At 42.6% G+C, this 27974-nt stretch overlaps 2 protein-coding genes across 6 annotated transcripts; one reads left to right on the top strand and one right to left on the bottom strand.

Annotated features, from left to right (window-relative positions):
• Positions 1-355: 355 nt before the first annotated feature.
• Positions 356-18769, bottom strand: LOC110496708 (uncharacterized). 3 transcript variants are annotated; one of them, XM_036953552.2, is made up of 6 exons: positions 18634-18769; positions 6416-6618; positions 4031-4143; positions 2404-2615; positions 1821-1892; positions 356-1378 (listed from the first exon to the last, which is right to left on the bottom strand). In XM_036953552.2, the coding sequence occupies exons 4-6, from the start codon at positions 2607-2609 to the stop codon at positions 844-846; spliced, it is 813 nt and encodes a 270-aa protein (XP_036809447.2). In that variant the 5' UTR covers positions 2610-2615; positions 4031-4143; positions 6416-6618; positions 18634-18769; the 3' UTR covers positions 356-843. The 3 variants fall into 3 exon arrangements, with proteins under 3 accessions (XP_036809447.2, XP_036809446.2, XP_090065499.1); XM_036953551.2 differs by lacking the exon at positions 18634-18769 and adding an exon at positions 14930-15159; XM_090209373.1 differs by lacking the exons at positions 6416-6618; positions 18634-18769 and adding an exon at positions 4643-5987.
• Positions 13737-27974, top strand: xkr8.3 (XK related 8, tandem duplicate 3). Of its 3 annotated transcripts, none has more exons than XM_090209372.1 (3): positions 13737-14015; positions 20049-20236; positions 25124-27974. In XM_090209372.1, the coding sequence occupies exons 2-3, from the start codon at positions 20140-20142 to the stop codon at positions 25870-25872; spliced, it is 846 nt and encodes a 281-aa protein (XP_090065498.1). In that variant the 5' UTR covers positions 13737-14015; positions 20049-20139; the 3' UTR covers positions 25873-27974. The 3 variants fall into 3 exon arrangements, with proteins under 3 accessions (XP_090065498.1, XP_090065497.1, XP_021428419.1); XM_090209371.1 differs by lacking the exon at positions 13737-14015 and adding an exon at positions 14163-14486; XM_021572744.3 differs by lacking the exon at positions 13737-14015 and adding an exon at positions 18164-18888.

Here is a 27974-nt window from a genome sequence, read left to right as displayed (position 1 = left end):
TTAAACCTACATGAAACACAGCCCTTATTTAAAGTGTTTCTAAAATCCCCCATGGGAACAATGAATGGTGGAGAAACAATTGGAACCATTTCCCTTAATGACCGCTAGGTGTTATGGTATTATGACTCCCAACTGTGGGACTCTATAAACAGACATTCTTGTTGCCCCTATAGTGGTGTAGCGTTTCTCTGGTTCACGGTGTCATGTGCTGAGTGGAGGAACACGTACTCCGCCCTGGAGCAGAGAGAGGTTGGTTCCAACAGTACTAATCTCAGTACCCAGAACTGCACCAATTTGATCAGTATGACATGTTCATGCAACCCAACTTATATTTAGAAACCAAAAGACAACTCCATTTGAGATCAGGATTATTTTATTTTATTTTTTTTAAAAGTGGTAAAAAGGATTTTCCACAAAATGAGAAGATACAACAGAACAAAACAACCCCCATCCTTGCACAACATTGACAGCTCGGTATGCTTAAGTATGTCATTAAGGTTAACACACTTACTACAGCACTTGTAACTTAATTTCAACTTACAAAAAATCTATCCAAGCAAATACCCTCCAACTTAGGTCGCACATTTTCATATTATTATTTTTTTTTACAAACACCTCAATTAAGAGACAACACTACTGGGAAAAAGATGCTGAATGACCGACAAGCACTGTATATTTAAAAGAATTGGGGAAGACACCTTGAGCGTGAGTGTCTGGGTTTTTCATACAACCATTTATCAAAAATACTAAAAGAAAAGTGACCAAAAACGAAAGTGTGGGGGGGGGGGGGGCGAGAAGAAACAGAGGGGGAAAACGATGGATGAGAGCTGTTGGTATCCTAACTCAGGACTCTGATAGAGAGCGGGAGCGAGAACGAGATGCGGAGCGAGATTTGGAGCGGGACTCTGAGCGAGAGACGGAGGGGGAACGGGAGCGGGCTTTGGCCGGGGAGGGAGATGGAGATTTGGACTTTGACTTGGATTTAGGTTTGGATTCAGTGGGCGTATGGGAGCGAGAGCGGGGAGCACCCTTCTCTGCTGCAGCTGCCTCGTTGTCGCTCTTGGCCGGCTCACGGCTCTTGGAGCCCGACTTCCTGGAGCGATCCTTGGCTGCTGATCTAGAGCGAGAGCGGGAACGAGACCTGGACTCATCCTTCCTGCTCTTCTTCCCTTCTTTCTTGCTGGTCTTTTTGCTCTTACTGCGGCTCTTACTGCGGCTCTTACTGCGGCTCTTACTGCGGCTCTTACTGCGGCTCTTACTGCGGCCCACATCCTTGGCCTTGTGTGCACCGTTGGTGCGCTCCTCCTCTCTGCGGCCCTTGGTCTTGTCCTTGTCCTTCTTGCTGTGGGAGCGACTACGTGAGCGGGAGGCAGCACCCCTGGGGAACAGGAAGGAGCAGACAGACAACCAGTCAACTAAAATGTAATTGAACTACGGCCATGTAAAAATGGCCGACACCCCAAGCAATAGCTGGTCACGACATCTGCTAGGACATCTGGGTAGCAAGAAAAAAAAGGTGTGGGGGGGGGAGCAAAGTCCATATTGGAGTCAAGAGCTCTGGGTAAGTGGACATTTACTACACAGTGACTTGAGATACGGGTGATGTCCCTCAGAAAACGACTAAGTACAGTCGCAGTAGATAAGGGCAGAAGTAGAGAGTAATAAATGGCACCCTATTCCCTATATAGTGCACTAATTTTAACCTAAGCCCCAGTCAAAAGTAGTGCACTGCATAGGGAATATGGTTCTACTTGGGACACATTAAAAAGAGGTCAGGGGATCACCCACGAGTTAAACGTTGCCTGCCCTCTGGGACTCACCTGGAGCGGGAGCGACTGCTGCTCTCACTGCGGCTGCGGCTCTTACGGGACCTGCGGCTCCTGGAGCGAGACCTGGAGACAGAGGGGGGTGAACAGAAGTTGAAAAAGGTAAGCCATGTGCATGAAAGATGCTTGAGGGGTGAAGTGCAGTCAAATGGAAGTGTGAACCTTAAAATTTGTGAACTGATGGGAAAAGGGAGGGAGGGGGGGGGGGGCGCAACTGAAATAACTAGTCCTTTGTTTTAATGTATTTTGCTCAGTCGCTGATTAAAGATGGTCCCTTGAATAACTACTTGTTACGATTTGCAGATCGTTCTCATATACATTGGAAATCCCATCCTCTTCTAGAAGGCCTACTCCGTGTTGGACACGACCAATTAGGCTGTGTTTACACAGGCAGCCAATTCTGATATTTTGCCCAATTATGGGTAACAAGATCCGATTGGTCAAACGAGTAATTAGTGGCAAAAGAAAACACAAAAACAGAATTGTGAATTCAGCCTTAGCTTTAGTCACTGATCAGACTGATCACCTTGCATCAAAAATAACTGAGACTTGTAAATAATAATACTGATTTAGCTACCTGGAGCGGCTGCGAGAGTAAGAGCGCTTGCTGCGCTTGGCCCCGGGGCGGTCCTCAATCAGCCGGATCTTCCTGCCGTTCACCTCTGTGCCGTCCAGCTTCTCCAGGGCTCTCTTCATGTCAGAGTACAGCCTGAACTCTATCACTCCCTCGTTCCTGCGTCCTTTATTGGTGTCAGCATACGTCACCTCACCCGCCTGCCTCATGTAGTCCTGGTGAAGGAAGGGAAAGGGTTGGGATTTGGCCAGCAAACCACAAAGATATTAATGAATTAATAAATATAGGTCATTTTATATGGTATACATTATATACACGTTTCATGTTATATATGTATTTTGTGAACGGCTAGAAATGTAAATAAAGTTAGTTCAAGCATGACAATTATGGGCATTTAATTCAATGACGAAGGTGCACAAAGATGGCGGATTTCAGCTATGACGTCGTTGTTTAAGCACTACCCACAGAGTTAAAAAAAAATACGTCTCACGACATGGTAAAATGTCTACAATCTACTGTCGTTTCATGTTTTCCAAATTGCCGCCATCTTGGGTTCACGTATACCGTGACAATGAACATACAAAAACAAGCGTCACGGAGAGCAGTACGATAGGGAGAACACAGTAAACTAGGCGTGTGTGGTAAATGCATGGGGACCTCCATCTTTATACACCTCCGCTATTATAAAACCATTGGGTCTTATGACTAAATGTACATGTAATAAACATGAACATAGGATGCAGAAATCATAATGAAGAAGAGTTATTTTTTTAACCTTTATTTAACCTTTATTTAACTAGGCAAGTCAGTGTAGAGGCGGCAGGGTAGCCTAGTGGTTAGAGTGTAGAGGCGGCAGGGTAGCCTAGTGGTTAGAGTGTAGAGGGGGCAGGGTAGCCTAGTGGTTAGAGTGTAGAGGCGGCAGGGTAGCCTAGTGGTTAGAGTGTAGAGGCGGCAGGGTAGCCTAGTGGTTAGAGTGTAGAGGCGGCAGGGTAGCCTAGTGGTTAGAGTGTAGAGGCGGCAGGGTAGCCTAGTGGTTAGAGTGTAGAGGCGGCAGGGTAGCCTAGTGGTTAGAGTGTAGAGGGGGCAGGGTAGCCTAGTGGTTAGAGTGTAGAGGCGGCAGGGTAGCCTAGTGGTTAGAGTGTAGAGGCGGCAGGGTAGCCTAGTGGTTAGAGTGTAGAGGCGGCAGGGTAGCCTAGTGGTTAGAGTGTAGAGGCGGCAGGGTAGCCTAGTGGTTAGAGTGTAGAGGCGGCAGGGTAGCCTAGTGGTTAGAGTGTAGAGGCGGCAGGGTAGCCTAGTGGTTGGAGTGTAGAGGGGGCAGGGTAGCCTAGTGGTTAGAGTGTAGAGGGGGCAGGGTAGCCTAGTGGTTAGAGTGTAGAGGGGGCAGGGTAGCCTAGTGGTTGGAGTGTAGAGGCGGCAGGGTAGCCTAGTGGTTAGAGTGTAGGGGCGGTACCTTGTCAGCTCGGGGGATTTGAACTTGCAACCTTCCGGTTAGTAGTCCAACACTCTAACCACTAGGCTACCCTGCCCCCTCTACACTCCAACCACTCCAACCACCCTGCCGCCCCTCTACTCTAACCACTAGGCTACCCTGCCACCCCCAACATTCCTGAATAACCCGTCTCCACCATACCTTCAGGTCCTGCCAGCTGCAGCGACTGGACAGGTTCTCAACGATCAGCCGATAGTCTGTCCTTGCCGGTGGGCCATATCTGTCTCTGCCACCACGCCCATACCCGCCCCCGCCTTCAAAAGTAACAAGGATAGAGCAACAGCAATTAGGGCAAGGGGGCACACCGAGAGGACAGCCTCAACACTAATCTCCAAACTACATTATGTAAACAATGGCCACATAAACAATCTGGGAGAAATTTAAATAGATTACAGACGGGGGAAAGTAATGACAAAAACAAGCTAACCAAAAAGAAAGAAAAAAAGGAAATTAAATCCTGTGTGTAGGCTACATTAATTAACCTAGAAACCTGCACATTTCCATCAGGAACACTGACATAATCTATTCCTCATCTAAACTACTAAATCGTTAACTGATGAGTCACGCTTGGGTAGAACTGAATACAAAACTCTACATAAAAATTTAAAAAATGAAAACCTAAGATTAAAAATACTACATAAAACCTGACTGAAAACAGTACTTACGGTGACACTAATGTTTAAGTTAACTAAGCACATCTAAATATATAGACATTTCACATTTGTTTCAGGCACCTATAAGAGCTCAACCCACATCTGTTCCTAACCCAATGGCATCCTCACCACCCGGCCTGGGACTAATGGGACAAGCGGTCTTCATTCACATTGGCTCCCCTTTTTTGGTTCTGCCCAGGGGCCCAGAATGGTCAAACCACACTCTTGGTTGGAAAGGGGACACCATGGCCAGGCCAGCAATAGGGGCAGGCAGTCAGCAAAGGACTCTTTCAATTAAAACATTGGAGGTTCTTTGTTAAATCTTTACCTTTATTATTCAACATTCATTTAATTAATTAAAACAAAATAAAAAATAATCCTGAATAAAACAAGCAGATTACACGATTCTCAAATTACTCAAACAAAATGAGCTAGTTAATTTATTCTAGTCAAAAAAAATCACAGAATTTTATCAGCAAATGTTCTAAAATGGTAGTGAATCTCAAGCTAGATTCCCCCTGACAATTTGAATGAATTTGAGTGCATTTGTTTCTCCTGTGATAGTTTCAAATCAAGCACACCGTTTCCCCAAGATAACAGCATGTCATTTGGTGGTTGTGGTTCATGTCATTTTAATTCCAATCATCAACTCAAATATACAAAAAAAATCTGTTCTCTACACCCATTATTCAAACAATTACTGTTAAGTACCATAAAAGGGTTGAATTCAGTAGTACTAGCTCGTCCGTGATGTGACACCGTCTGCAATACAATACTGGTGTTGTCTTAAAAAAAAAAAAAAAGAGGATGGGCCCTCCCGGGTGGCGCAGTGGCTCTGGGTTCGCGCCCAGGCTCTGTCGTAACCGGCCGCGACCGGGAGGTCCATGGGGCGACGCACAATTGGCCTAGCGTCGTCCGGGTTAGGCCGGTAGGGAAATCCTTGTCTCATCGCGCACCAGCGACTCCTGTGGCGGGCCGGGCGCAGTGCGCGCTAACCAAGGTTGCCAGGTGCACGGTGTTTTCTCCGACACATTGGTGCGGCTGGCTTCCGGGTTGGACGCGCGCTGTGTTAAGAAGCAGCGCGGCTTGGTTGGGTTGTGTATCGGAGGACGCATGACTTTCAACCTTCCGTCTCTCCCGAACTCACGGATACCATTTTTCATGCCCGTGTTTCAGCAAGCCAATGCTAACTAGTGTTAGCGCAATGCCTGGAAGTCTATGGTTTCTGCGAGCATGCAACGTGTACGCTAACCTAATAGGCCGGATTTAGAACAGAACCCTGGGCAGCCACTCGTCCCAGAAACTAGGGGAAACTACAACAAATAAGTTAAATATGTCCTCTTAAAAAGTCACAGAAAAACAACTTGAGGTGCAATTAATCAAATCATAAAAAGGGATGGAATCAGTGCGGTGGGAGCATGGAGTGAACAGAGCCTGCGGTGACCATGGATACCAACATGGTACCATTTCTACAAGTTACCATCTCTACTATCCCCAAGAAAGCAACAATCATTTGAACAGAGGGTACTCCGATTAAACATAAAACCACCTGGTAAATGAAGGTAAAAAAAATCAGACATATCGTCACAGGCAGCACTAACAAATAGTTGAAACACAAAGTAGTTGTTTTATTAACTAAGATATGTGGTCGTCTTACCCAACGACATTAAGTTGAATGCACTGACTAAGTCACTCTGGATAAGAGCGTCTGCGAAATTACCAAAATGTAACGGAACACAATTATATGAACTACAACCACCAAGGACAAACTTGAGATGTTATGCAGTAGTCTCCTATCCTACATCCACTGCCATGTTGGCCTCCTCAATCACATTTCAAATCATGTTAAAACACCACTGCATAGTAAACTTACTTCTTCCACCACCACCACCTCCTCCTCCTCCCCCCCCTCCGCCGCCGCCTCCTCCTCCTCCTCCTCCTGAGCCGTAGCTGCCGTCCCGCCGCGGCCCCTTTGTGTGTTCCACAATAACCCTCTCCCCACACAGGTCTTTCCCATTCAGGTCATACACAGCATCATCTGCATCGCGGGGGTCATCAAATTCAACAAACCCATACCTTTACACAGAGGAGACAGAGCATGTTAGGCCAGAGACAAGGTACAGATTTGGGATCCAATTATTTGACTAAATCTACTGCCAGACTCAAATGTACACGATACTTTTCATAAATCACAAAGTAACATTTGAATCGGTCCCACTCAGACACATTTGATTTGATAAAAACAGAACATTTCCCCCCAATTCCAACGTTCCACCTGCAACTAGTGATGGGCGTTGAGAAGACTGGCAAGTTCCAAGTTGAGAATTAAGCAGGGGTGAAGTGTAAAAAAAAAAAAAAGTTAAAGTAGATTATATTTCTTCCCAGTACGGGAGCTCTTTGCAAAATATTATTAAAATCATAGAATCCCTATTAATTTTAACTTTTAAAAATGCATTACCTTTTATTAAGGTGGCATAAACTAGAGCTGACCCATTTAGTCGACAGGCTGTTCGTTGACCGAGATTTCTTTAGTCGAGCAGACAAATTCTCTCTCTTCTCTTTTTCAAACTCTCATGGTGTACAAGACACCCGTCTGATTCACACTGAGTGGACTGATCCATTGTGGAGGCCGTGGTGGGGGTGGCACAGTCCATCAGTCTAAGACATGTGCTACTGAAATTGTATATGGTTACATAAGAACAAATGGTGCAACACTAATAAAAATAATTTATATCAAATGCACTTTCTCCCTCGATGAATAGTGGTCTCTGTCCACGGATCTGAAACACTTCAGTGCGCCTGTTGAATTGGCGCCTTTTCCTAGACCATATTCCTATGTGCATAATAGCAAAGTTAACCAAGATATTGGCGTTGAGAACAATACAGTGGAGGTAGCAGCAGAATGAGATGAGAAAAACAGCCCTTTGCCTTATTGTCTAAGAAAAGTGAGAAGAGGGGAAACCAACTTAAGTGTATAAATCAATAGCCTAACTGTTAAAAATGTGCCTGGCTTTATAAATCACTATATCTACAGAAAAAAAGAAAGATCCTGCTTGTTATGTGTGTTTGTTTAAAAGCCTACTGATTCCGTGAGCACTAAGCCTCACGCAACGTCACGGCAAGTAAACAATTCCACAGCTGTTTTTACTTTTTTTTATTTTTTTGGCGTTTTGCTGTAGCAAATAAAAGGCGTTAGAATTCTTTGTGTTGGAACAGCCTCTGCGGTATTATCGATTTAGTTGTGTTCTTTAACGCGGTTCCAAATTGCCTGGAATATTCTATAACAATGCTACATTTTCTTGATCTCCTTCTTGCCGTTATTATGGTCATACGTAACAAACTAAAACAATTTGGCATGGGTCCTGAGATCCTCCAAAAAAAGGTTCTACAGCTGCAACATCGAGAGCATGTGGCTGGCTACTGGTTGCATCACTGCCTGGTACGGCAACTGCTCGGCCTCTGATCGCAAGGCACTACAGAGGGTAGTGCCATCCAGGACCTCTACACCAGGCGGTGTCAGAGGAAGGCTCCCCAAAAAATGGAAAGAAGACCCCAGACACCCCAGTCTAAGACTGTTCTCTCTACTACCGCATGGAAAGCGGTACCAGAGTGCCAAGTCTAGGACAAAAAGGCTCCTCAACAGTTTTTTACCTTCAAGACATAAGACTCCTGAACAGGTAAATCAAATGGCTACCCGGACTATTTGCATTGTGCATTTTAGTTTGAAAATAAAGCAAGCCTTGACTAATTAGCTTATACAATAAATAAAAAACGGTTCCATTTCAGAAATTGCATCCACAAATGAATGTTACTGTTAAGGTCTTTGCTGTAATAAACGCTTCATTAAAAAAAAAAGTGTTACAGACTCTCTGGTACATTTATACTTTAGTGTTGTTTATACAGCACCTGTTTGGCACAATATGTACGCAGAGCTGGCTCCTTACCTTCTTTTCCCCTTTACCTCCTGAGCAACCAGTAAACATACCCGTTTCTCGAGTTTGTAACGTCCTCTGCATCCATTTTGCTGTCACGTGTGTTACAGTGTTCAAAGTTAGTTTAAAACCAATTTATTGACGTGATGATGCTATAGGTCAGGGCCTATTCAGACAGGATAAGTTTTACAATGGGAGGTTGGGTAATGTAATTATGTGCACAAAACATAGGTCATTTTAGTCCCATCCGAAACTGCCACGTCAGTAATTTTTATATGGCAGGAGTGTAATAATCCCAGCCAGAATAACCTACTGTTTTTTTGGGGCAAACTCCAATTACTATCCCCGTGACAGTCGACATCCCTGTGTTTTAAGAGAAATATCTGAGTATGACCAGTGTTGATCAAGGTTTTCGCAAGAAAACAATAACAGATTTGATAAATTGACATAAGTGCTGCGAATAAGCTACACATACACACACACACACACACACAGAGTTGGAAGTCAGAAGTCTAAATACAGTTAGGTTGGAGTCAGTAAAACTCGTTTTTCAACCACTCCACAAATGTCTTGGTAAACTATAGTTTTGGCAAGTCTGTTAGGACATCTACTTTGTGCATGACAAGTAATTTTCCCAACAATTGTTTAGACAGATTATTTCACTGTATCACAATTCCAGTGGGCCAAGAAGTTTAATAAAACTAAGTTGACTGTGCCTTTAAACATCTTGGAAAATTCCAGAAAATGATGTCATGGCTTTAGAAGCTTCTGATAGGCTAATTAAGATAATTTGAGTCAATTGGAAGTGTAACTGTGGATGTATTTCAAGGCCTAACTTCAACACCAGTGCCTCTGCTTGACATCATGGGACAAAAATCATAAGAATCAGCCAAGTGGTAGACCTCCACAAGTCTGGTTCATCCTGGGGAGCAATTTCCAAACGGCTGAACGTACCACGTTCATCTGTACAAAACAATAGTACGCAAGTATAAACCCCATGGGACCACGAAGCCGCCATACTGCTCAGGAACGAGACGCGTTCTGTCTCCTAGAGATGAACGTACTTTGGTGTGAAAAGTGCACATCAATCCCAGAACAACAGCAAAGGACCTTGTGAAAATGCTGGAGGAAACGGGTACAAAGGTATCTATATCCACAGTAAAACGAGTCCTATATCGACGTAACCTGAAAGGACGCTCAGCAAGGATGAAGCCACCGCTCCAAAACCACCATAATAAAGCCAGACTGCGGTTTGCAACAGCACATGGGGACAAAGATCATACTTTTTGGAGAAATGTCCTCTGGTCTGATGAAAGAAAAATAGAACTGTTTGGCCATAATGACCATCGTTATGTTTGGAGGAAAAAGGGGGAGGCTTGCAAGCCAAAGAACACCATTCCAACCGTGAAGCACGGGGGTGGCAACATCATGTTGTGGGGGTGCTTTGCTGCAGGAGGGACTGGTGCACTTCACAAAATAGATGGCATCATGAGGTAGGATAATTATGTGGATATATTGAAGCAACATCTCAAGACATCCGTCACGAAGTTAAAGCTTGTTCACAAATGGGTCTTCCAAATGGACAATGACACCAAGCATACTTCCAAAGTTGTGGCACAATGGCTTAAGGACAACAAAGTCAAGGTATTGGAGTGGCCATCACAAAGCCCTAACCTCAATCCCATAGAACATTTGTGGGCAGAACTGAAAGAGTGTGTACGAGCAAGGAGGCCTACAAACCTGACTCAGTTACACCAGCTCTGTCAGGAGGAATGGGCCAAAATGCACCCAATTTATTGTGGGAAGCTTGTGGAAGGATACCAAAAACATTTGACCCAAGTTTAAATTGTTTAAGGCAATACTACCAAATTGGGTGTATGTAAACTTCTGACCCACTTGGGAATGTGATGAAAGAAATAAAAGCTGAAATAAACCATTCTCTCTACTATTATTCTGACATTTCACATTCTTGTGGTGATCCTAACTGACATAAGACAGGTAATTTTTACGAGTATTAAATGTCAGGAATTGTGAAAAACTGAGTTGAAATGTATTTGGCTAAGGTGCATGTAAACTTCCGACTTCAACTGTATGTATGTATGTATGTATGTATGTATGTATGTATGTATGCATGTATAAATAAATGGCCTACACGTAGCCCATTAATGCTTTTATTTTTATGTATTACGCCACCACTATAGGGAAGATGGTTCAGAAACCAAGCTGGAGTTCAGTGTGGCCCCATCACTCGGACATGTTGAATCTGTATCCTCACTCCACCAGGCTTCTGTCATAACAGTCAAATTTGTGTGTGAATATATATATATATATATAATTTTAGGGGGGAGTTCTGAAAAAAACGAATCCCGTCTAAACTGTTTTCTGGAATAATGGACATTCTGGAGTAATTAATACACAACTGTTCAAAAGTTTGGGGTCACTTAGAAATTCCCTCGTTTTCCATGAAAACATACATGAAGAGTTGCAAAATGAATAGGAAATATAGTCAAAACGTTGACAATGTTATGTATATTTTTTAATAAGTGGTCAAACTTTGCTTTCGTCAAATAATCAATTTGCAACAATTACAGGCTTGCAGACCTTTGGCATTCTAGTTGTCAATTTGTTGAGGTAAATCAAGAGATTTCACTCCATGCTTCCTGAAGCACCTCCCGCAAGTTGGATTGGCTTTTCTTACGTACCATACGGTCAAGCTGCTCCCACAACAGCTCCATAGAATTGAAATCTGATGAATGTTCTGGCCACTCCATTATAGACAGAATACCAGCTGACAGCTTCTTCCCTAAATAGTTCTTGCATAGTTTGGAGCTTTGCTTTGGGTCATTGTCCTGTTGTAGGAAGATATTGGCTCCAATGAAGTGCCGTCCACAGGGGCATGGCGTTGCAAAATGGAGTGAGCCTTCCTTGTTCAAGATCCTTTTTACAAATCTCCCACTTTACCACCAACAAAGCACCCCCAGACCATCACAATGCCTCCACCATGCTTGACAGATGGCATCAAGCACTCTTTCAGCATCTTTTCTGCCTCATACGAATATTCTTCTTTGTGATCCGAACACATCAAACTTAGATTCGTCTGTCCATAACACTTTTTTTCCAATCTTCCTCTGTCCAGTGTCTGTTATTTTAAGCCAATCTTAATATTATATTGGCCAGTCTGAGATATGTTTTTCTCTTTGCAACTCTGCCTAGAAGGCCAGCATCCCGGAATCACCTCTTCACTGTTGACGTAGAGACTGGTGTTTTGCGGGTACTATTTAATGAAGCTGCCAGTTGAAGACTTGTGAGGCGTCTGTTTCTCAAACTAGACACTAAAGAACTTGTCCTCTTGCTCAGTTGTGCACCAGGGCCTCCCAATCCTTTTTCTATTCTGGTTAGAGACAGTTTGCGCTGTTTGGTAAAGGGGGGTAGTACACAGCGTTTTACGAGATCTTCAGTTTCTTGGCAATTTCTCACCTGGAATAGCCATCATTTCTCAGCACAAGAATATACTGACGAGTTTCAGAAGAAAGTTCTTTGTATCTGGTCATTTTGAACCTGTAATCGAACCCACAAATGCTGATGCTCCAGATACTCAACAAGTCTAAAGGCGGCCAGTTTTATTGCTTCTTTAAATCAGAACGGTTTTCAGCTGTGCTAACATAATTGCAAAAGGGTTTTCTAATGATCAATTAGCCTTCTAAATTATAAACTTGGATTAGCTAACACAAAGTGCCACAAATGCTGATGCTCCAGATACTCAACAAGTCTAAAGGCGGCCAGTTTTATTGCTTCTTTAAATCAGAACGGTTTTCAGCTGTGCTAACATAATTGCAAAAGGGTTTTCTAATGATCAATTAGCCTTCTAAATTATAAACTTGGATTAGCTAACACAAAGTGCCATTGGAACACAGGAGTGATAGTTGCTGATAAATGTCGATATTCCATTAAAAACAGCCGTTTCCAGCTACAATAGTAATTTACAACATTAACAATGTCTACACTGCATTTCTGATCAATTTGATGTTATTTTAATGAGGGATTATTTTCTCTTTTAAAAAAAAAGTGTTTCTTTCAAAAACAAGAAAATTTCGAAGTGACCCCAAACTTTTGAATAGTAGTGTAGATAACCAGTGTAGTCTAGTAATACTAGTACCATGCGAATAGGTCTCAACTCTTGCTCACTTCACGTGACACGTTTGTAATGCAATGTCACGTGAAAAGAGCAAGGGTTAAAAGGAATAGGGAATGTTTTTCCTAAACAAAGGAGGGATTTCGGAAACATAACTTTTCAGTCAGATAAGGCTATAATTATGTTGCAGCTTCAGCAACACGGACAACGAGATACACACTGATTTTCTGTGGTCGCTGCAGCAGGGAGTCCAATTGCAGCAAGCTTTACACCACTCCAGCCGACACTTGGCATTGCGTATGGTTATTTTAGGATTGTGTGCGGCTGGATACCCATTTCATGAAGCTACCGACGAACAGTTCTTGTGCTGACATTGCTTCCAGATGCAGTTTGGAACTCGGTAGTGAGTGTTGCAACCGAGGACAGACGATTTTTACACCCTTCAGCACTCAGCGATCCCGTTCTGTGAGCTTGTGTGGCCTACCACTTTGCGAGTGAGCCATTGTTGCTCCTAGACATTTCCACTTGACAATAACAGCAGTTGACCGACCGGTGCAGCTCTAACAGGGCAGAAATTTGACGAACTGACTTGTTGGAAAGGCGGCATCCTATGACGGTGCCATGTTGAAAGTCACTGAGCTCTCCAGTAAGACCATTCTACTGGCAATGTTATGTTATGGAGATTGCATGGCGGTGTGTTTTTTTCTTTTCTTCACCCGTCAGCAACGGGTGAGCTGAAAAAAAATCTATCTACAAATTTGATGTCTCCACAAACACTATGCATACAAAAGTATGTAAATTATTACTGTTATTGTCGAACCACACCGTATTTTGGAGGGTATTTCCACATGTTTAAGTCCATTTGTACATTTTCCATGCAACTGACATGTGGCAATGATGTTTTAATTATTGTGATAAGCTAACATTTTACCAGTAGGTCATATCCCCACTATTTATTTTGCCGGTATGGCTTACTTTCCCCTCTGTAGTAATCAGCATGAAACGGTTAGTTGAAAAATTGCTGCCGTTGCTAAGGTGTACCGGCTGTATGGAAGCATGAACTTATCACCGTCACAATATATGGCTATGCTGCTGCTATAGTTGTGATACTTTGCGGTCCTGCCTATGTGTACTAGGGTTGAAGGGTGGGAACCCGGTTACTGAGATTTACCACCCAAAACCACTCCCTTTTCCCGGGATAAATAACAGTGAAATAATATAACTAGACTAGACAGTTAAGAACGAATTCTTATTTACAATGACGGCCTACCCCGGCCAAACCCGGACGACACTGGGCCAATTGTGCACCGCCCTATGGGACTCCCAATCACAGCCAGATGTGATACATTTCATTTAACAGTTGAACGTGAGGAAGGAAGCAACCATAGAGAAAGAGAGTAGAGAAAGAGGTAAGCGGCAGCCTACTAATTACACCAATAGGCCCTATTATATTTAACTAGGCATGTCAGTTAACAAATTCTTATTTACAATGACGACCTACCCCGGCCAAACACAAACGATGCTGGGCCAATTGTGCGCATCCCAATCACGGCCGGATGTGATTCAGCCTGGATTCGTACCAGGGACTGCAGTGCCTTAGACCGCTGCGCCACTCGGGGGCCCAGGTCTGAAATCAATGCAGGGTGCTAACTAAATTCCATCTGCAAGCATGGTGCAGTTTTGAGTACAGTTAACGTTAGACTGACTAGCCATGTCGAAATAGTGAGCATTTTGTTTGTATAAACCCATGTAATATTAGTAACTGGTTTTGCAAATGGGGTCTCATCTGATCCACCAGACACCAAATATCACCATTATGTTGGCTGTACAGCAAACTAAGTTACAGAAGAGAGAAAGTGTACACGTTGCCAGCTATGGGGGTAAGTTAACTATCATAACATCGTTAGCAGATAGCTAGCATGCCAAACGTCTTTCAAGGTGCCTGCTAACGTTACCTAATTAAGATTTTGGCTATAAAACGTGTAACTACCTCTTATTTTAAATAGGAAGCGTCTAGTACTCAAAACAATTAGACGCTAACGTTAGCTAGGTGCTAACGACAGCTAACGTTAGCTAAAACTCGTTAACCGAAATTGGTTAACAAACTTTGGTTGTCTAGCAAATATCTTATAAATTACAACCCATACAAATAAACAATACGTCAATCGGGTTGCCAAACTCAAACAATGTACGAGAATTGTCAATAAACGGCACTTCAACAGGCCTAGCAACTAGGCCACGAACTCAACGCGGTAAGCTAGCGGCTAGTTCGCGGTTAGCTAGCACAGAACAACGACACGGGGAGCGGCGTTCATTTTGTTACCCGTTTTTTAGGTCAACTTCAAGTATCTTCCCATAGCCTTTGAAGAACTTCTCGACGTCCTTTTCCCTTGCTCGATAGCTCAATCTTCCGATGTAAACTCTCGACATTTCCCCTGTGCTGATTTTGTGTCACAGGAACAAAGACACAGTTGCGCGGTAGTGGGAAAAGGCACATATATTATACACGCTATTCTGAACACTGTAGGACCAAGCGCAGAAGTGGGCGTACCATCAATAGTAGGTCCAAGGATCTTTATACTGCGTTAGTTCATTCACTTTCCAATGTTTAGTCCATATATAACAACATTCCATTTTTATTTATTTTTAGGCCAGATTGATTGCCATTGGGTCTTTTGTATGTCAATGGTGTCAACATGAATCCCAGTTTAATTCCAGAATGACCTTAACATGTAAATGCGATAACTGTGTGAATAAACAAGGTGAAGTTGACTTGTCTACCTAGTAGTGTCAATGATTTCTATATAATTGTGTAGTATAGATGATTATACAGTGGCTTGCGCAAGTATTCACCCTCTTGGCATTTTTCCTATTTTGTTGCCTTACAACCTGGAATTAAAATATATATATATTTTTTTTGGGGGGGGGGGGTTCCTATAATTTCATTTACAAAACATGCCTACCACTTTGAAGATGCAAATTTTTTTTTTGTGAAACAAACAAGAAATAAGAAAAAAAAATGATAACTTGAGCGTGCAAAACTATTCACCCCCCAAAGTCAATACTTTGTAGAGCCACCTTTTGCAGCAATTGCAGCTGTAAGTCTCTTGGGGCATGTCTCTATAAACTTGGCACATCTAGCCACTGGGATTTTTGCCCATTCTTCAAGGCAAAACTGCTCCAGCTCCTTCAAGTTGGTTGGGTTCCGCTGGTGAACAGCAATCTTTAAGTCACCCCACATATTCTCAATTGGATTGAGTTCTGGGCTTTGACTAGGCCTGTAGAAAAGGCCCATGGAGTTGGTGGAATAATCCTTTAATTCGTTGCCACTTACTCGGATGGGCCAGGGGCGCTTTAATTAGGTCAGGTGGAAATGTCCGACAGATCTCAACTCCATAAAAGGAGGAAATTGCCATCGCCTGATCTCGCTGCTTTCTCTTCCTTAACTCCGTCTGATCCAGAAGTTCTGTGCGTCCATGAATCCACATAAATCCACCGACTCTGTTACCTTTCATCTGAACTATCTGTGGCGATCGGGGGAGTGGGCCATCAGTTATTGCTTATAGTTATTACCGCAGAGCGCGGCTTGGAGCGCACGCTTCAAACATATTGCGTAATGTGAATTGTCAATGATCACGGATCCTCATAGGCCAATTATGCAATCGATATGGTTAATATGTAATGAAATGAATTATATGTACACATGAAGACAATGAAAGGGTGAAATGAGAAACGTCATTGTTTGCTAACTGATCGACTTTGATACCAAACTAATGGGGATTATAGATTGAATTACCATTCACTGTTTGTATTTTTTCATGATTTATGATAAATAGTTACAAGCCTAAATGACTCATGGATGATTACTATTGACTTCTTAATGAACTGGATTGTTGACTTCCCTAATTATGTTAATCATGAATTGTTATGATATGATCTTTGGGATGAGGAATTTGATCAGATACATGTTATTTGTTTCCTTTGTGATGCAGCACAGACTACTCAGTAAATATACCACTTTATGGTTAAAGGAATTCCTGCCTCAGTCTCATCCATTCCTCTGTCACCTGACCTGTTCACCTTCACTGTCAGTCATCCTACCTGTCCAGCTACCCACACAGATTCCACTAATCTTTCAAGGCCATTCCAATACATTTTAATGTCCCCCCCCCCCTTAAACCACTCAATTGTTGCTTTAGCAGTATGCTTAAGGTCATTGTCCTGCTGGAAGGTGAACCTCCGTCCCAATCTCAAATATGGAATTCAGTCTGGAAGACTGAATTTCCCTGTATTTAGTGCCATCCATCATTCCTTCAATTTTGACCAGTTTCCCTGTACCCTGCAGATGAAAAACATCCCCACAGCATGATGCTGCCACCCATGCTTCACTGTGGTGTTCTCAGGGTGATGAGAGGTGTTGGGTTTGCACCAGACATAGTGTTTTCCTTGATGACCAAAAAGCACAATTTTAGTCTCATCTGACCAGAGTACCTTCTTCCATATGTTTGGGGAGTCTCCCACATGCCTTTTGGCGAACACCAAACGTGGTTGCTTATTTTTTTCTTTAAGCAATGGCTTTTATCTGGCCTCTCTTCCATGAAGCCCAGCTCTGTGGAGTGTACGGCTTAATGTGGTCCTATGGACAGATACTCCAATCTCCGCTGTGGAGCTTTTGCAGCTCCTTCAGGGTTATCTTTGGTCTCTTTGTTGCCTCTCTGATTAATGCCCTCCTTGCCTGGTCTGTGAGTTTTGGTGGGCGGCCCTCTCTTGGCAGGTTTGTTGTGGTGCCATATTCTTTCCATTTTTTTTAAATAATGGATTTAATGGTGCTCTGTGGGATGTTCAAAGTTTCTGATATTTTTTTTATAACCCAACCCTGATCTGTAGTTATCCACAACTTTGTCCCTGATTGGTTTGGAGAGCTCCTTGGTTTTCGTGGTGCCACTTGCTTGGTGGTGTTTTTATTTTTTTATTTCACTTCACCAATTTGGACTATTTTGTTTTTGTCCATTACATGAAATCCAAATAAAAATCAATTTAAATTACAGATTGTAATGCAACAAAATAGGAAAAACGGCAAGGGGGATGAATACTTTTGCAAGGCACTGTATATGTTTGCTTAATGCATAGTTGTTCACACATGTGTATTTGTTCATAGCACATGGGAATAATCTGATATGGGATGGTCAATGCAAAGATAGTTTTCTTTCATTTGTACCCCTATAAAGTCATCCATCTTCTCTGGCCACCAGATTAGACTACAATCACCATTGTTGTCTAATCGGGTTGCACAGGCACTCCAGATGATTCCTACATGTTGTTGTGGGAGGGGCTTCTATACATTTGAATGCTGATCGTTGTGTGGGACACACGACACGGGCGTCAATTCAAACTGGGCTGCGTTCAGTACGAAGAAACGTACTGCAACATTCAATTCAACGGAAACGTTGCTGTTCAGAACGAACATTTCAAAAACGGGGAATGGCTGAATTGTGGGTTGGGGAACACTGTCAGCATGGCCGCTGCCCTTAAAACACGTCACACTTTGCTTCAAGCCACACCCACCAACCGGAGCAAACGTACCTCCAAGTCTGTTCAAGAACTTTGAACCTTTTGGGGAAACTTGTCGTTGAACCGTTAAGCTACGTAGCAAACGTTCAATCCAACTGAACTCACCTCTTGAGATCAACTTTACAATGGAGATGTGATCGTTAGCTACAATGCCTGTCCTCGCTTCATTGTTGCATTCAAATGTAACTACAAGTTGTGTTCCATGTTTACTTTTCCTAACGGATGCATTGGACAACATGCGAGAGTTGTCATTATTCTTTAGACTTGTAAAATTCGACAGCTCATGATATAGCGGATAGCTTTCGCTAAAGATGGTACAACAAATGCATGAAGCAAGACAAGCTAACGGAAAAACATTAGAGAGCGGCGGGACAGGGGGTATTTAGCTATGGATAGCCCAATGTTTTCGAAGTACTCATGGCTCGATTTTCTTTTCTCGGTAGTCGGTGTGTGTACCTTCTTGTTTGACGTGGGATCCGACATTTGGGTCGCTACGGAGTTGTACTCGCGTGGGGATTTCTTCTGGTTCGGGGTGTTGATCGGCCTTATGGTCCTGTCTTCGGTAGTGGTCCAGATGTTTAGCTGGTTCTGGTTCAAATACGACCGCGAACTGGAGGGCTTCGATGAGCAAACTGCCAAGAATGTCCTCTTTGGAGGCTGCGTCAAACTTTCATTCCTGCTACACGTACTTCAGCTCGGATTCTTTTGCAGGTACTGTAGATAGCTTTTTAGTTTGACACTTGATCGCATGCACGTCATTCTCACGTGGACCATCTTTGTTAACTACACCTCGTTTATCACAGTGTACTAGACACAGTCGTCTAAAAATACATCATCTACATTGATTGAGAAATACATAGTCATTTATTTGTTCTATGGCTACAGTGTAGTGCATCATTTTTTGGGCTTCATGAAACTATGCATTGTATAATCTTTTTATTATTTGGTCATATAATAATTTGGTCATATTATTATTATAATAATAATAATAATAATAATATATATATATATATATATATATATATATATATATATATATATATATATATATATATATATATATATATATATATATATATATAATTTCCTCAGAAGTTTTTTTTAATGTAGCCTATGAAATTGATTTCCTTAGTCTCGTTAATACTGAGAGGCTCGCTGAGCAGCTCATGTACAGCTAATAACATGCGACTTGTGTAGAAAACATCAAGTTACCCAACTCACAGGTGTGTCAGCGAGAAGAGCCAGTCACTTGGGATGGACATACAATGTAATAAGTGCACAGTAACACACATGATAGTTCATTGGGAATTCAAACTATTTGGGCGAAGTACAGCAATGATCCTACAGCTCACGGTGCACATATTTGTATACTTTTCTCATTGTGGTGTGAATACTGAAGCTCACAGAGCAGCTCATGCACCACTAATAACATGTGACTTGTGTAGAAACCAATCAAGTTACCACTCCGGTGTGTCAGGTATGTAACCATACCCAGTAGGCTCTGTCTTGACAACCTCACTCCCCACCTACACAGATGTTAAGTTCCTAAGTGGAAGACATTTTTTTGAATGACATAAATGTCATTCTGCGTGTGTCTGCGTCCTGTTCTCTGACAATGATAGGTGTTTTCTGGATTATTACCGCTTAGTAACACACAAGATGGCAATTCAAACCATTTAAGTGGTATAAGGACCCTACAGCTCATGATGGTGCTCTGTTTCGTCAACTTACTCCCCACCTACACAGAAGATAAGTTAGCTAAGTGGAATACAGCTTTTAGAATGATGCCCATGTGCGTATGTTCTATTGTCCCTGACAGGTGTTTCTGTTGGTTATTGCTGCTCACACTAACAGACAGTGTTTGTTCACAGACACATCTCAGCCATATGGCAGGGCTTCCGTGTGTGGTGGCGACAGGAGCAGGGCTCGGGGTACGTCGTGTACCTGACTCACGACCTGAGCATGCTGCGCCTCATCGAGACCTTCTGTGAGAGCGCCCCGCAGCTCACCCTCATGACCCACATCATGCTGCACACCAACAAGGCCAGGACGGTACAGTGTGAGTCGCTGTCACCACTACACAGTACACACACCTCTACACCTGGGGTTCGTTCCAATTGGCACCCTTCACTTTAATAAAAACAATAAAAACCTTAAAGGGTTCTTCGGCTGTCCCCATAGGAGAAACCTTTGAAGATCCCTTTTTAGTTGGAGGTAGAACCCTTTTGGGTAACATGTAGAACCCTTTCTACAGATAGTTCTACATGGAACCCAAAAGGATTCTCCTATTGGGACAACCAAAGAACCCTTTTTTTCTAAGAGTGTATTCCATTATTGTGCACTACATTTGAGCAGGGACCATAGAGCTCTGGTGGAAAGTAGTGGACTAAATAGGGAAGAGTGCCATTTGGGATACATCCCTGTTATTCTGGACACCAGACTGCAGGAAAAATCACCACTGATGCTGTAGGTCAGGGGTCCCCAGTTACATTCAGAGGATAGTTGAGGGTCAGAAAATAGTTGTAATTAATTTGTGCACAGCAAATTGACGACAAGAAGCCTAAACAGATAGGGAAATACAATCAGACGGAATGGCATAATCACATACTATGCCTCTCTATGTATATGTGTGGGAATACTTGGGAACATATTTCCTAAATTAAAATAATTTTAGATAATCCCCCCCCCCCCAAAAAAAAATAAATAAAATAAGTAATAATAATAACATATTTGCTCAGAATGTTTTTTGCGGAGGGGATGGGGATTCGGCAAATAAAATCACCCGTGAGCCGAATTAGGCCCGCAGGTCACCTTTTGGCGAACACTGCTGTAGGCTATTGAGAATAGAGGTCGACCGGTTAATCGGAATGGCCGATTAATTAGGGCTGATTTCAAGTTTTCATAACAATCGGAAATTAGTATTTTTGGACACCGATTTGGCAGATTTAAAAAATGTATTTACACCTTTATTTAATCTTTATTTTACTAGACAAGTCAGTTAAAGAACACATTCTTATTTTCAATGACGGCCTAGGAACGGTGGGTTAACTGCCTCGTTCAGGGGCAGAACGACAGATTTTCACCTTGTCAGCTCGGGGGATTCAATCTTGCAACCTTACAGTTAACTAGTCCAACGCTCTAACCACCTGATTACATTGCACTCCACGAGGAGCCTGCCTGTTACGCGAATGCAGTAAGCCAAGGTAAATTGCTAGCTAGCATTAAACTTATCTTATAAAAAACAATCAATCATAATCACTAGTTAACTACACATGGTTGATGATATTACTAGTTTATCCAGCGTGTCCTGCGTTGCATATAATCGATGCGGTGCGTATTGTTGCTCCAATGTGAAAGGATAAACGTCTTGTTTTCGAGATGATAGTTTCCGGATTCGACCATATTAATGACCTAAGGCTCATATTTCTGTGTGTTATTATGTTATAACTAAGTCTATGATTTGATAGAGCAGTCATTCAAACAGCACTTTCGTGCGTTTTGCCAGCAGCTCTTCGCAAGCACAGCGCTGTTTATGACTTCAAGCCTATCAACTCCCGAGATTAGGCTGGTGTAACCGATGTGAAATGGCTAGCTAGTTAGCGGGGTAAAACTTCTCACCTGGGAATATTGAAGACTCGTGTTAAAAGGAACCACCAGCTTTCATATGTTCTCATGTTCTGAGCAAGGAACTTAAACGTTAGCTTTCTTACATGGCACATATTGCACTTTTACTTTCTTCTCCAACACTTTGTTTTTGCAATATTTAGACCAAATTGAACATGTTTCATTATTTATTTGAGGTTAAATTGATTTTATTGATGTATTATATAAAGTTAAAATAAGTGTTCATTCAGTATTATTGTAATTGTCATTATTACAATTTTTTTTTTAAATCGTCCAATTAATCGGTATCGGCCTTTTTTGGTCCTCCAATAATCGGTATCGGCATTGAAAAATCATACTCGGTCGACCTCTAATTGAGAACAATCTGAATCCAAGGGCAACACTTAGGTTTGGGATTCTTTACTATACTGTAGTCCTGCTGTATGTCCTTATACCAGGGGACAGGTTCATTCACACTGTCACTGACACTCCGTACAGTGGTCCACATAATACATTTTTCAATTAGGAGGTATTTAGAGGAAGAAAAAGTGTATAAATTAATATAAGTTCCTCATACCTTCATTGTGTCCCTCAGTAAGTTTAGCAATAGTTTACACAATGACATAGCTACATATTGTGTTTACACAACTTCCTCTCTATATCCCCTTCCTCTCAGGTTTCAGTTTTGTTTTGACTGTATGCTAGTGTTGAGCGATTAACCGACATTTCTGTTATTTTTTTGTTTTTTAAACAACTAGTTGACCGACGTTGGTTCAGTTATTTGAATTCTATTTTTTCTGTCAGCTCTGTGTGCAATTTCTGTAGAGCTAAATCAGATGAAGCCTGAACTGTGCGATGTAGTAGGGAGTTGTAGTTTCCAACAGGCCAATATTCTACATAGTTTAGCACAGAAAAAGTGGTAATTAACTACAATGACCAATTTATCCATTGCGCGTCCGCTTAAACTTGTCTGGTCGGTGTGGAGCCGACACGGAGACTGAGAGAATAGAGAACCGCGATCGAGAGGGATAGAAAGCTGTTGCTTCGTGAGCCTGAAAGTACACGATCTAAGTGATTGACAGTTGGTATTCAGCAGTTTATAATAGTATGCCTTATTTACTTTGAAGAACTATTAAAATAGTGATTTTTGTCAGGCAACAGCTCTATAGAGATGAGATGACTTGGAATGAAATAATAGTCATCAAATTAAACAAATATTTTATTAAAGTAAAGTTTTTAAAAACATTTTTATTTAACCTTTATTTAACTTGGCAAGTCAGTTAAGAACAAATTCTTATTTACAATGACGGCCTAGGAACAGTGGGTTAACGGACTTGTTCAGGGGCAGAAGGACCGATTTTTACCTTGTCACCAAAAGGCCTCCTGCGGAGACAAAGTATTGTGATTAACTGTAATGCTCCGGGTGTCGTGGGTGTGGAGTCAGACGCAGGAGACAGAGAGTGCAATGCTGTGCTCTTTAATTGCACCAACGCACCACAGGGTGCTCACAATAATAACGGCCCCAAACACGGGGAATGAAAAATGTACAACTGAAAAATGCACGACCAGGAACAAACACGTTCCTCTACTACAGAGCCGAAGGTTACAATGAATAATCCCACACAACAAACAGGCGGGCCGGCTGTCTAAAGAAGCCCAACTAATCATCACAAACAGGTGCTACCAATAAACATACAAGGAGGGGGAGGAAAGACAATCAGTGGCAGCTAATAGGCCGGTGACGACGACCGCCGAGCGCCACCCGACCGGGAAGGGAAGCCACCCTCGGTCGGACTCGTGACATTAACTGATGGTTGATAAGCGATAAGTACTAACGGGCAGTCGCTACCATCGTGGGGCTTATTTTATTTTTTATTTTTTTCACCTTTTATTTAACCAGTTAGTCTAGTTGAGAACAAGTTCTCATTTACAACTGCGACCTGGCCAAGATAAAGCATAGCAATTCGACACATACAACAACACAGAGTTACACATGGAATAAACAAAACATATAGTCAATAATACAGTAGAACAAAAGAAAACAAAAAGTCTATATACAGTGAGTGCAAATGAGGTAAGATAAGGGAGTTAAGGCAATAAATAGGCCGACGTGGTGAACACTGGAATGGTAGATGTGCAGAAGATGAATGTGCAAGTAGCGGTACTGGGATGCAAAGGAGCAAGATAAATAAATACAGTATGGGGATGAGGTAGGTAGATAGATGGGCTGTTTACAGATGGGCTATGCACAGGTGCAGTGATCTGTGAGCTGCTCTGACAGCTGGTGCTTAAAGCTAGTGAGGGAGATATGGGTCCCCAGCTTCAGAGATTTTTGCAGTTTGTTCCAGTCATTGGCAGCAGAGAACTGGAAGGAAAGACGACCAAAGGAGAAATTCGCTTTGGGGGTGACCAGTGAGATATACCTGTTGGAGCACGTGCTACGAGTGGGTGCTGCTATGGTGACCAGTGAGCTGAGATATGGCGGGGCTTTACCTAGCAGAGACTTGTAGATGACCTGGAGCCAGTGGGTTTGGCGACGAGTATGAAGCGAGGGCCAACCAACGAGAGCGTACAGGTCGCAATGGTGGGTAGTGTATGGGGCTTTGGTGACAAAACGGATGGCACTGTGATAGATTGCATCCAGTTTGTTGAGTAGAGTGTAATAATTTTATAGATGGCATCACCGAAGTCGAGGATCAGTAGGATAGTCAGTTTTACGAGGGTATGTTTGGCAGCATGAGTGAAGGATGCTTTGTTGCTATATAGGAAGCCAATTCTAGATTTCATTTTGGATTGGAGATGCTTAATGTGAGTCTGGAAGGAGAGTTTACAGTCTAACCAGACACCTAGGTATTTGTAGTTGTCCACGTATTCTAAGTCAGAGCCATCCAGAGTAGTGATGCTGGACGGGTGAGCAGGTGCGGGCAGTGATCAGTTGAAGAGCATGCATTTAGTTTTACTTGCGTTTAAGAGCAGTTGGAGGCCACCGAAGGAGAGTGGTATGGCATTGAAGCTCGTCTGGAGGTTAGTTAACACAGTGTCCAAAGAGGGGCCAGAAGTATAGAGACTGGTGTCGTCTGCGTAAAGGTGTATCAGAGAATCACCAATTGTCTTATTCTGTGTTAGTGTTCAACCCACATAATGCATAGTGCATTTAAAAAAACAATAATCTAAAGTTTAGATTCTAAACCAAAATCGCATAGCCATGATTATTTTTGAATAATCAAATCAGTACCAAACCGAACTCAAAAAGCATCGCCCAGCACTACTATGTGATCAACTGTCTTTGGCCCATAAACTTCCTCTTTGTAATTTCTCTGATAGTTTTACGTCTCTTTTGTAGGTGTGAGTGTCGTGGCGTCAACTACCTCCATAGCCTGGATGGTGGTGGATTATCACCGCTCCCTGCGTTCCTTCCTCCCAGACAAGGCCAAGCAGGGCTGGGGCTCCGCCTTGGTCTACTTCCTGTGGAACCTGCTCCTCATCGCGCCGCGCGTGGCAGCAGTCGCCCTCTTCGCCACAATTCTGCCCTCCTACTTGGCTGCCCACTTCCTGCTTATCTGGCCAGTGCTGGTGTTCTGGGTGTGGCGGCAGGAGACAGACTTCATGGACAGCGCCGGCGGAGAATGGCTCTACCGGGCCACCGTAGGTCTCATCTGGTACTTCAGCTGGTTCAACGTGGCGGAGGGAGGGACCAGAAGGAGGAGCATCATCTATCACTCCTTCATGGCTACGGACGGAGGGATTCTGCTTGTCACATGGTGGTTCTACAGAGACCCGGTCCTGACGCAGTCCTACGCCCCCATCCTGCTGGCCACTCTGCCCCTCACCTACCTGATGGGAGTCCTGTTTAAAACACTCTACTACTACTGTTTCCACCCCACGCTGTGGATGCCCTCCGTCAGGGAGGCAGGGTTAGAAGAGGAGCTGCCTGATGGTCAGGAGATGGTGTTCAGATCCATCGCCCCACAAACTGGTACTCCCCGGTTCCATAACAAGAGGATGGCAAGCCATGCCACTCACTTCTACTCCGAGGAGGAAGCCAGGAAGCCCAGTAAGATAAACGGGCGCGAGGCCAACGCTGTTGTCTGACTGGATGTGCTTGAACGAAACTCTTATTTACATGCAATGATGGAGTGATGGAATGTCTGGTGTCTCTTTCTACACCATCCTGTTTTTCCATGCTGCATTTTTGTATAAATAAGATGCTGCACAACTTATTGTAAATCATATTCTGTGAAACAGTGATAAGGTCACTGAAGTTTTGTCCCAAATGGCACCATATTCCCTATATAGTGCACTACTTGTGGCCAGGGCCCATAGGGATATGGTCAAAAGTAGTGCACGATGTAGAGACTAGGGTTCCATTTGGGATACAAGTCTGAGCAGGTTCCATTGATCAATATTGGAGTTGTCATGAAACAGCTATTGGTTTATTCAACGAAATTAGTCATTTTTGGGTTCTGTAACTTAGTGGGAGAAAAACAATGTTTAATTTCACTTAATTGTAACATTCTGTCACAAAGAGCACATGTTCAACTTAATAAAAAACATATTTATTTATTTAGGTTAAATAACATTTAAAAAACTATATTAAGTGGCAAATAAAGTAACAGGGTTGACGACTTTATGTTAAATCAGCGATAGTTCCCCTTGTGACAGGGGGAATGGAAGCTTGTGTGCAACAGGGAGAGGCAATTGAATGCAAGCTTCACAAAACGCTTCACAAAACAAGTGAAACTGTAAAACATTACTAGCCTGCCTATCCATGGGTAACAGGGTTGACGTCTTATCCTCGAACCGCTCAGTTTTCCACCACAAAACACCAGAAAATGGCCAAAACAAGTAGATTCAGCTCACCTGCTCTTACACTATTAATGTTCAATGTAAAATATATATATATATATAAAAAAAAATGTTTTCATCATATTAAAACGAGAGTTCAGATCAAATAACAGTATTGACCTTAAAATGAGGGAAAGAAAAGTAAACAATCTTATTTGATGTCACAAAATGCTTTTGGATTTTCGCAAGTCTTCATTTATAATTAAAGCTCAGAGTTGATAGAATTTTCTATTCGGTCAATATTAAAGGTATACTTTGGGATTTTGGCAATGAGGCCCTTTATCTACTTCCCCACACTTAGATGTGGATACCATTTTTTTTTGTATGTCTCCATGTCCAGTATGAAGGAAGTTAGATGTAGTGTCGCCAGTCAATGCTAACTAGCGTTAGTGTAATGAATGGAAGTCTATGGGTATCTTAAGTTAGCATTTGCACTAGAGCTAGTTAGCAACTTCCTTTAAACTGCACACAGAGACATAAAAATGGTATCCCACGAGTTCATCCGACTCTGGGGAAGGCGATAGAGGGCCTCATTGCCAAAATCTTGAAGTATCCCTTTAAAGGACACTTAATTTAATATAACAGGCTTGTAAAATTCAATATTGGTGCACCGTTTCTACTTAAAATCTCAAAATACCTAATTGCGCGTGAAACACCCTGCTACCGTTCATGATGCCAAAGGTAATTAGAAGAATAAGTAATGGTACATTTGTATCCGTTATTATCATTGTGTGAAAAGTTTGTATTTTTATTTGGGAGATTGTTACCCATCTACAGCGTTCTGAAAGTTATTTGACATTTTTGTTATGTACGATGAATGTACGATGAACTATCACGTTCCTCGCTTTCCTGTTGTAACTGTTGTGTTATTTTTAAGTCTTTGTCAGTGTCTCTGCCGACAGTGCATCCACTAATGTCTGTGACGGTCACTCGTCCACCAGCTTCATTCGTCTTTTTTTCTATACACAGCATCAAATCTATGTAGGCCACACTGTACGTACACATGGATGGAACGTCAGTACAGTTTGATTAGAGTCCCAAATGACACCCTATTCCTGCTATAGTGCACTACTTTTGACATTATGTTGTGGACAATGTTCTGGATGTTCCGGCTCCTGAGTGGCGCAGCGGTCTAAAGGCACTGCATCTCAGTGCTAGAGGCGTCACTGCAGACCCTGGTTCGATTCCAGGCTGTATCACAACCGGCCGTGATTGGGAATCCCATAGGGCGGCAAACAATTGGCCCAGTGTCGTCCGGGTTTGGGTTTGGCCCAATGAAGGCCGTCATTGTAAATAAGAATTTGTTCTTAACTGACATGCCTAGTTAAATAAAAAAATGTATAGCCATA

Source organism: Oncorhynchus mykiss, chromosome 18 (assembly GCF_057628025.1).
Source record: "Oncorhynchus mykiss isolate SJ-2025 chromosome 18, ASM5762802v1, whole genome shotgun sequence".
In the NCBI taxonomy this organism is placed as follows: Eukaryota; Metazoa; Chordata; class Actinopteri; order Salmoniformes; family Salmonidae; genus Oncorhynchus; species Oncorhynchus mykiss.
This window is presented reverse-complemented; position numbering and strand designations above follow the sequence as displayed.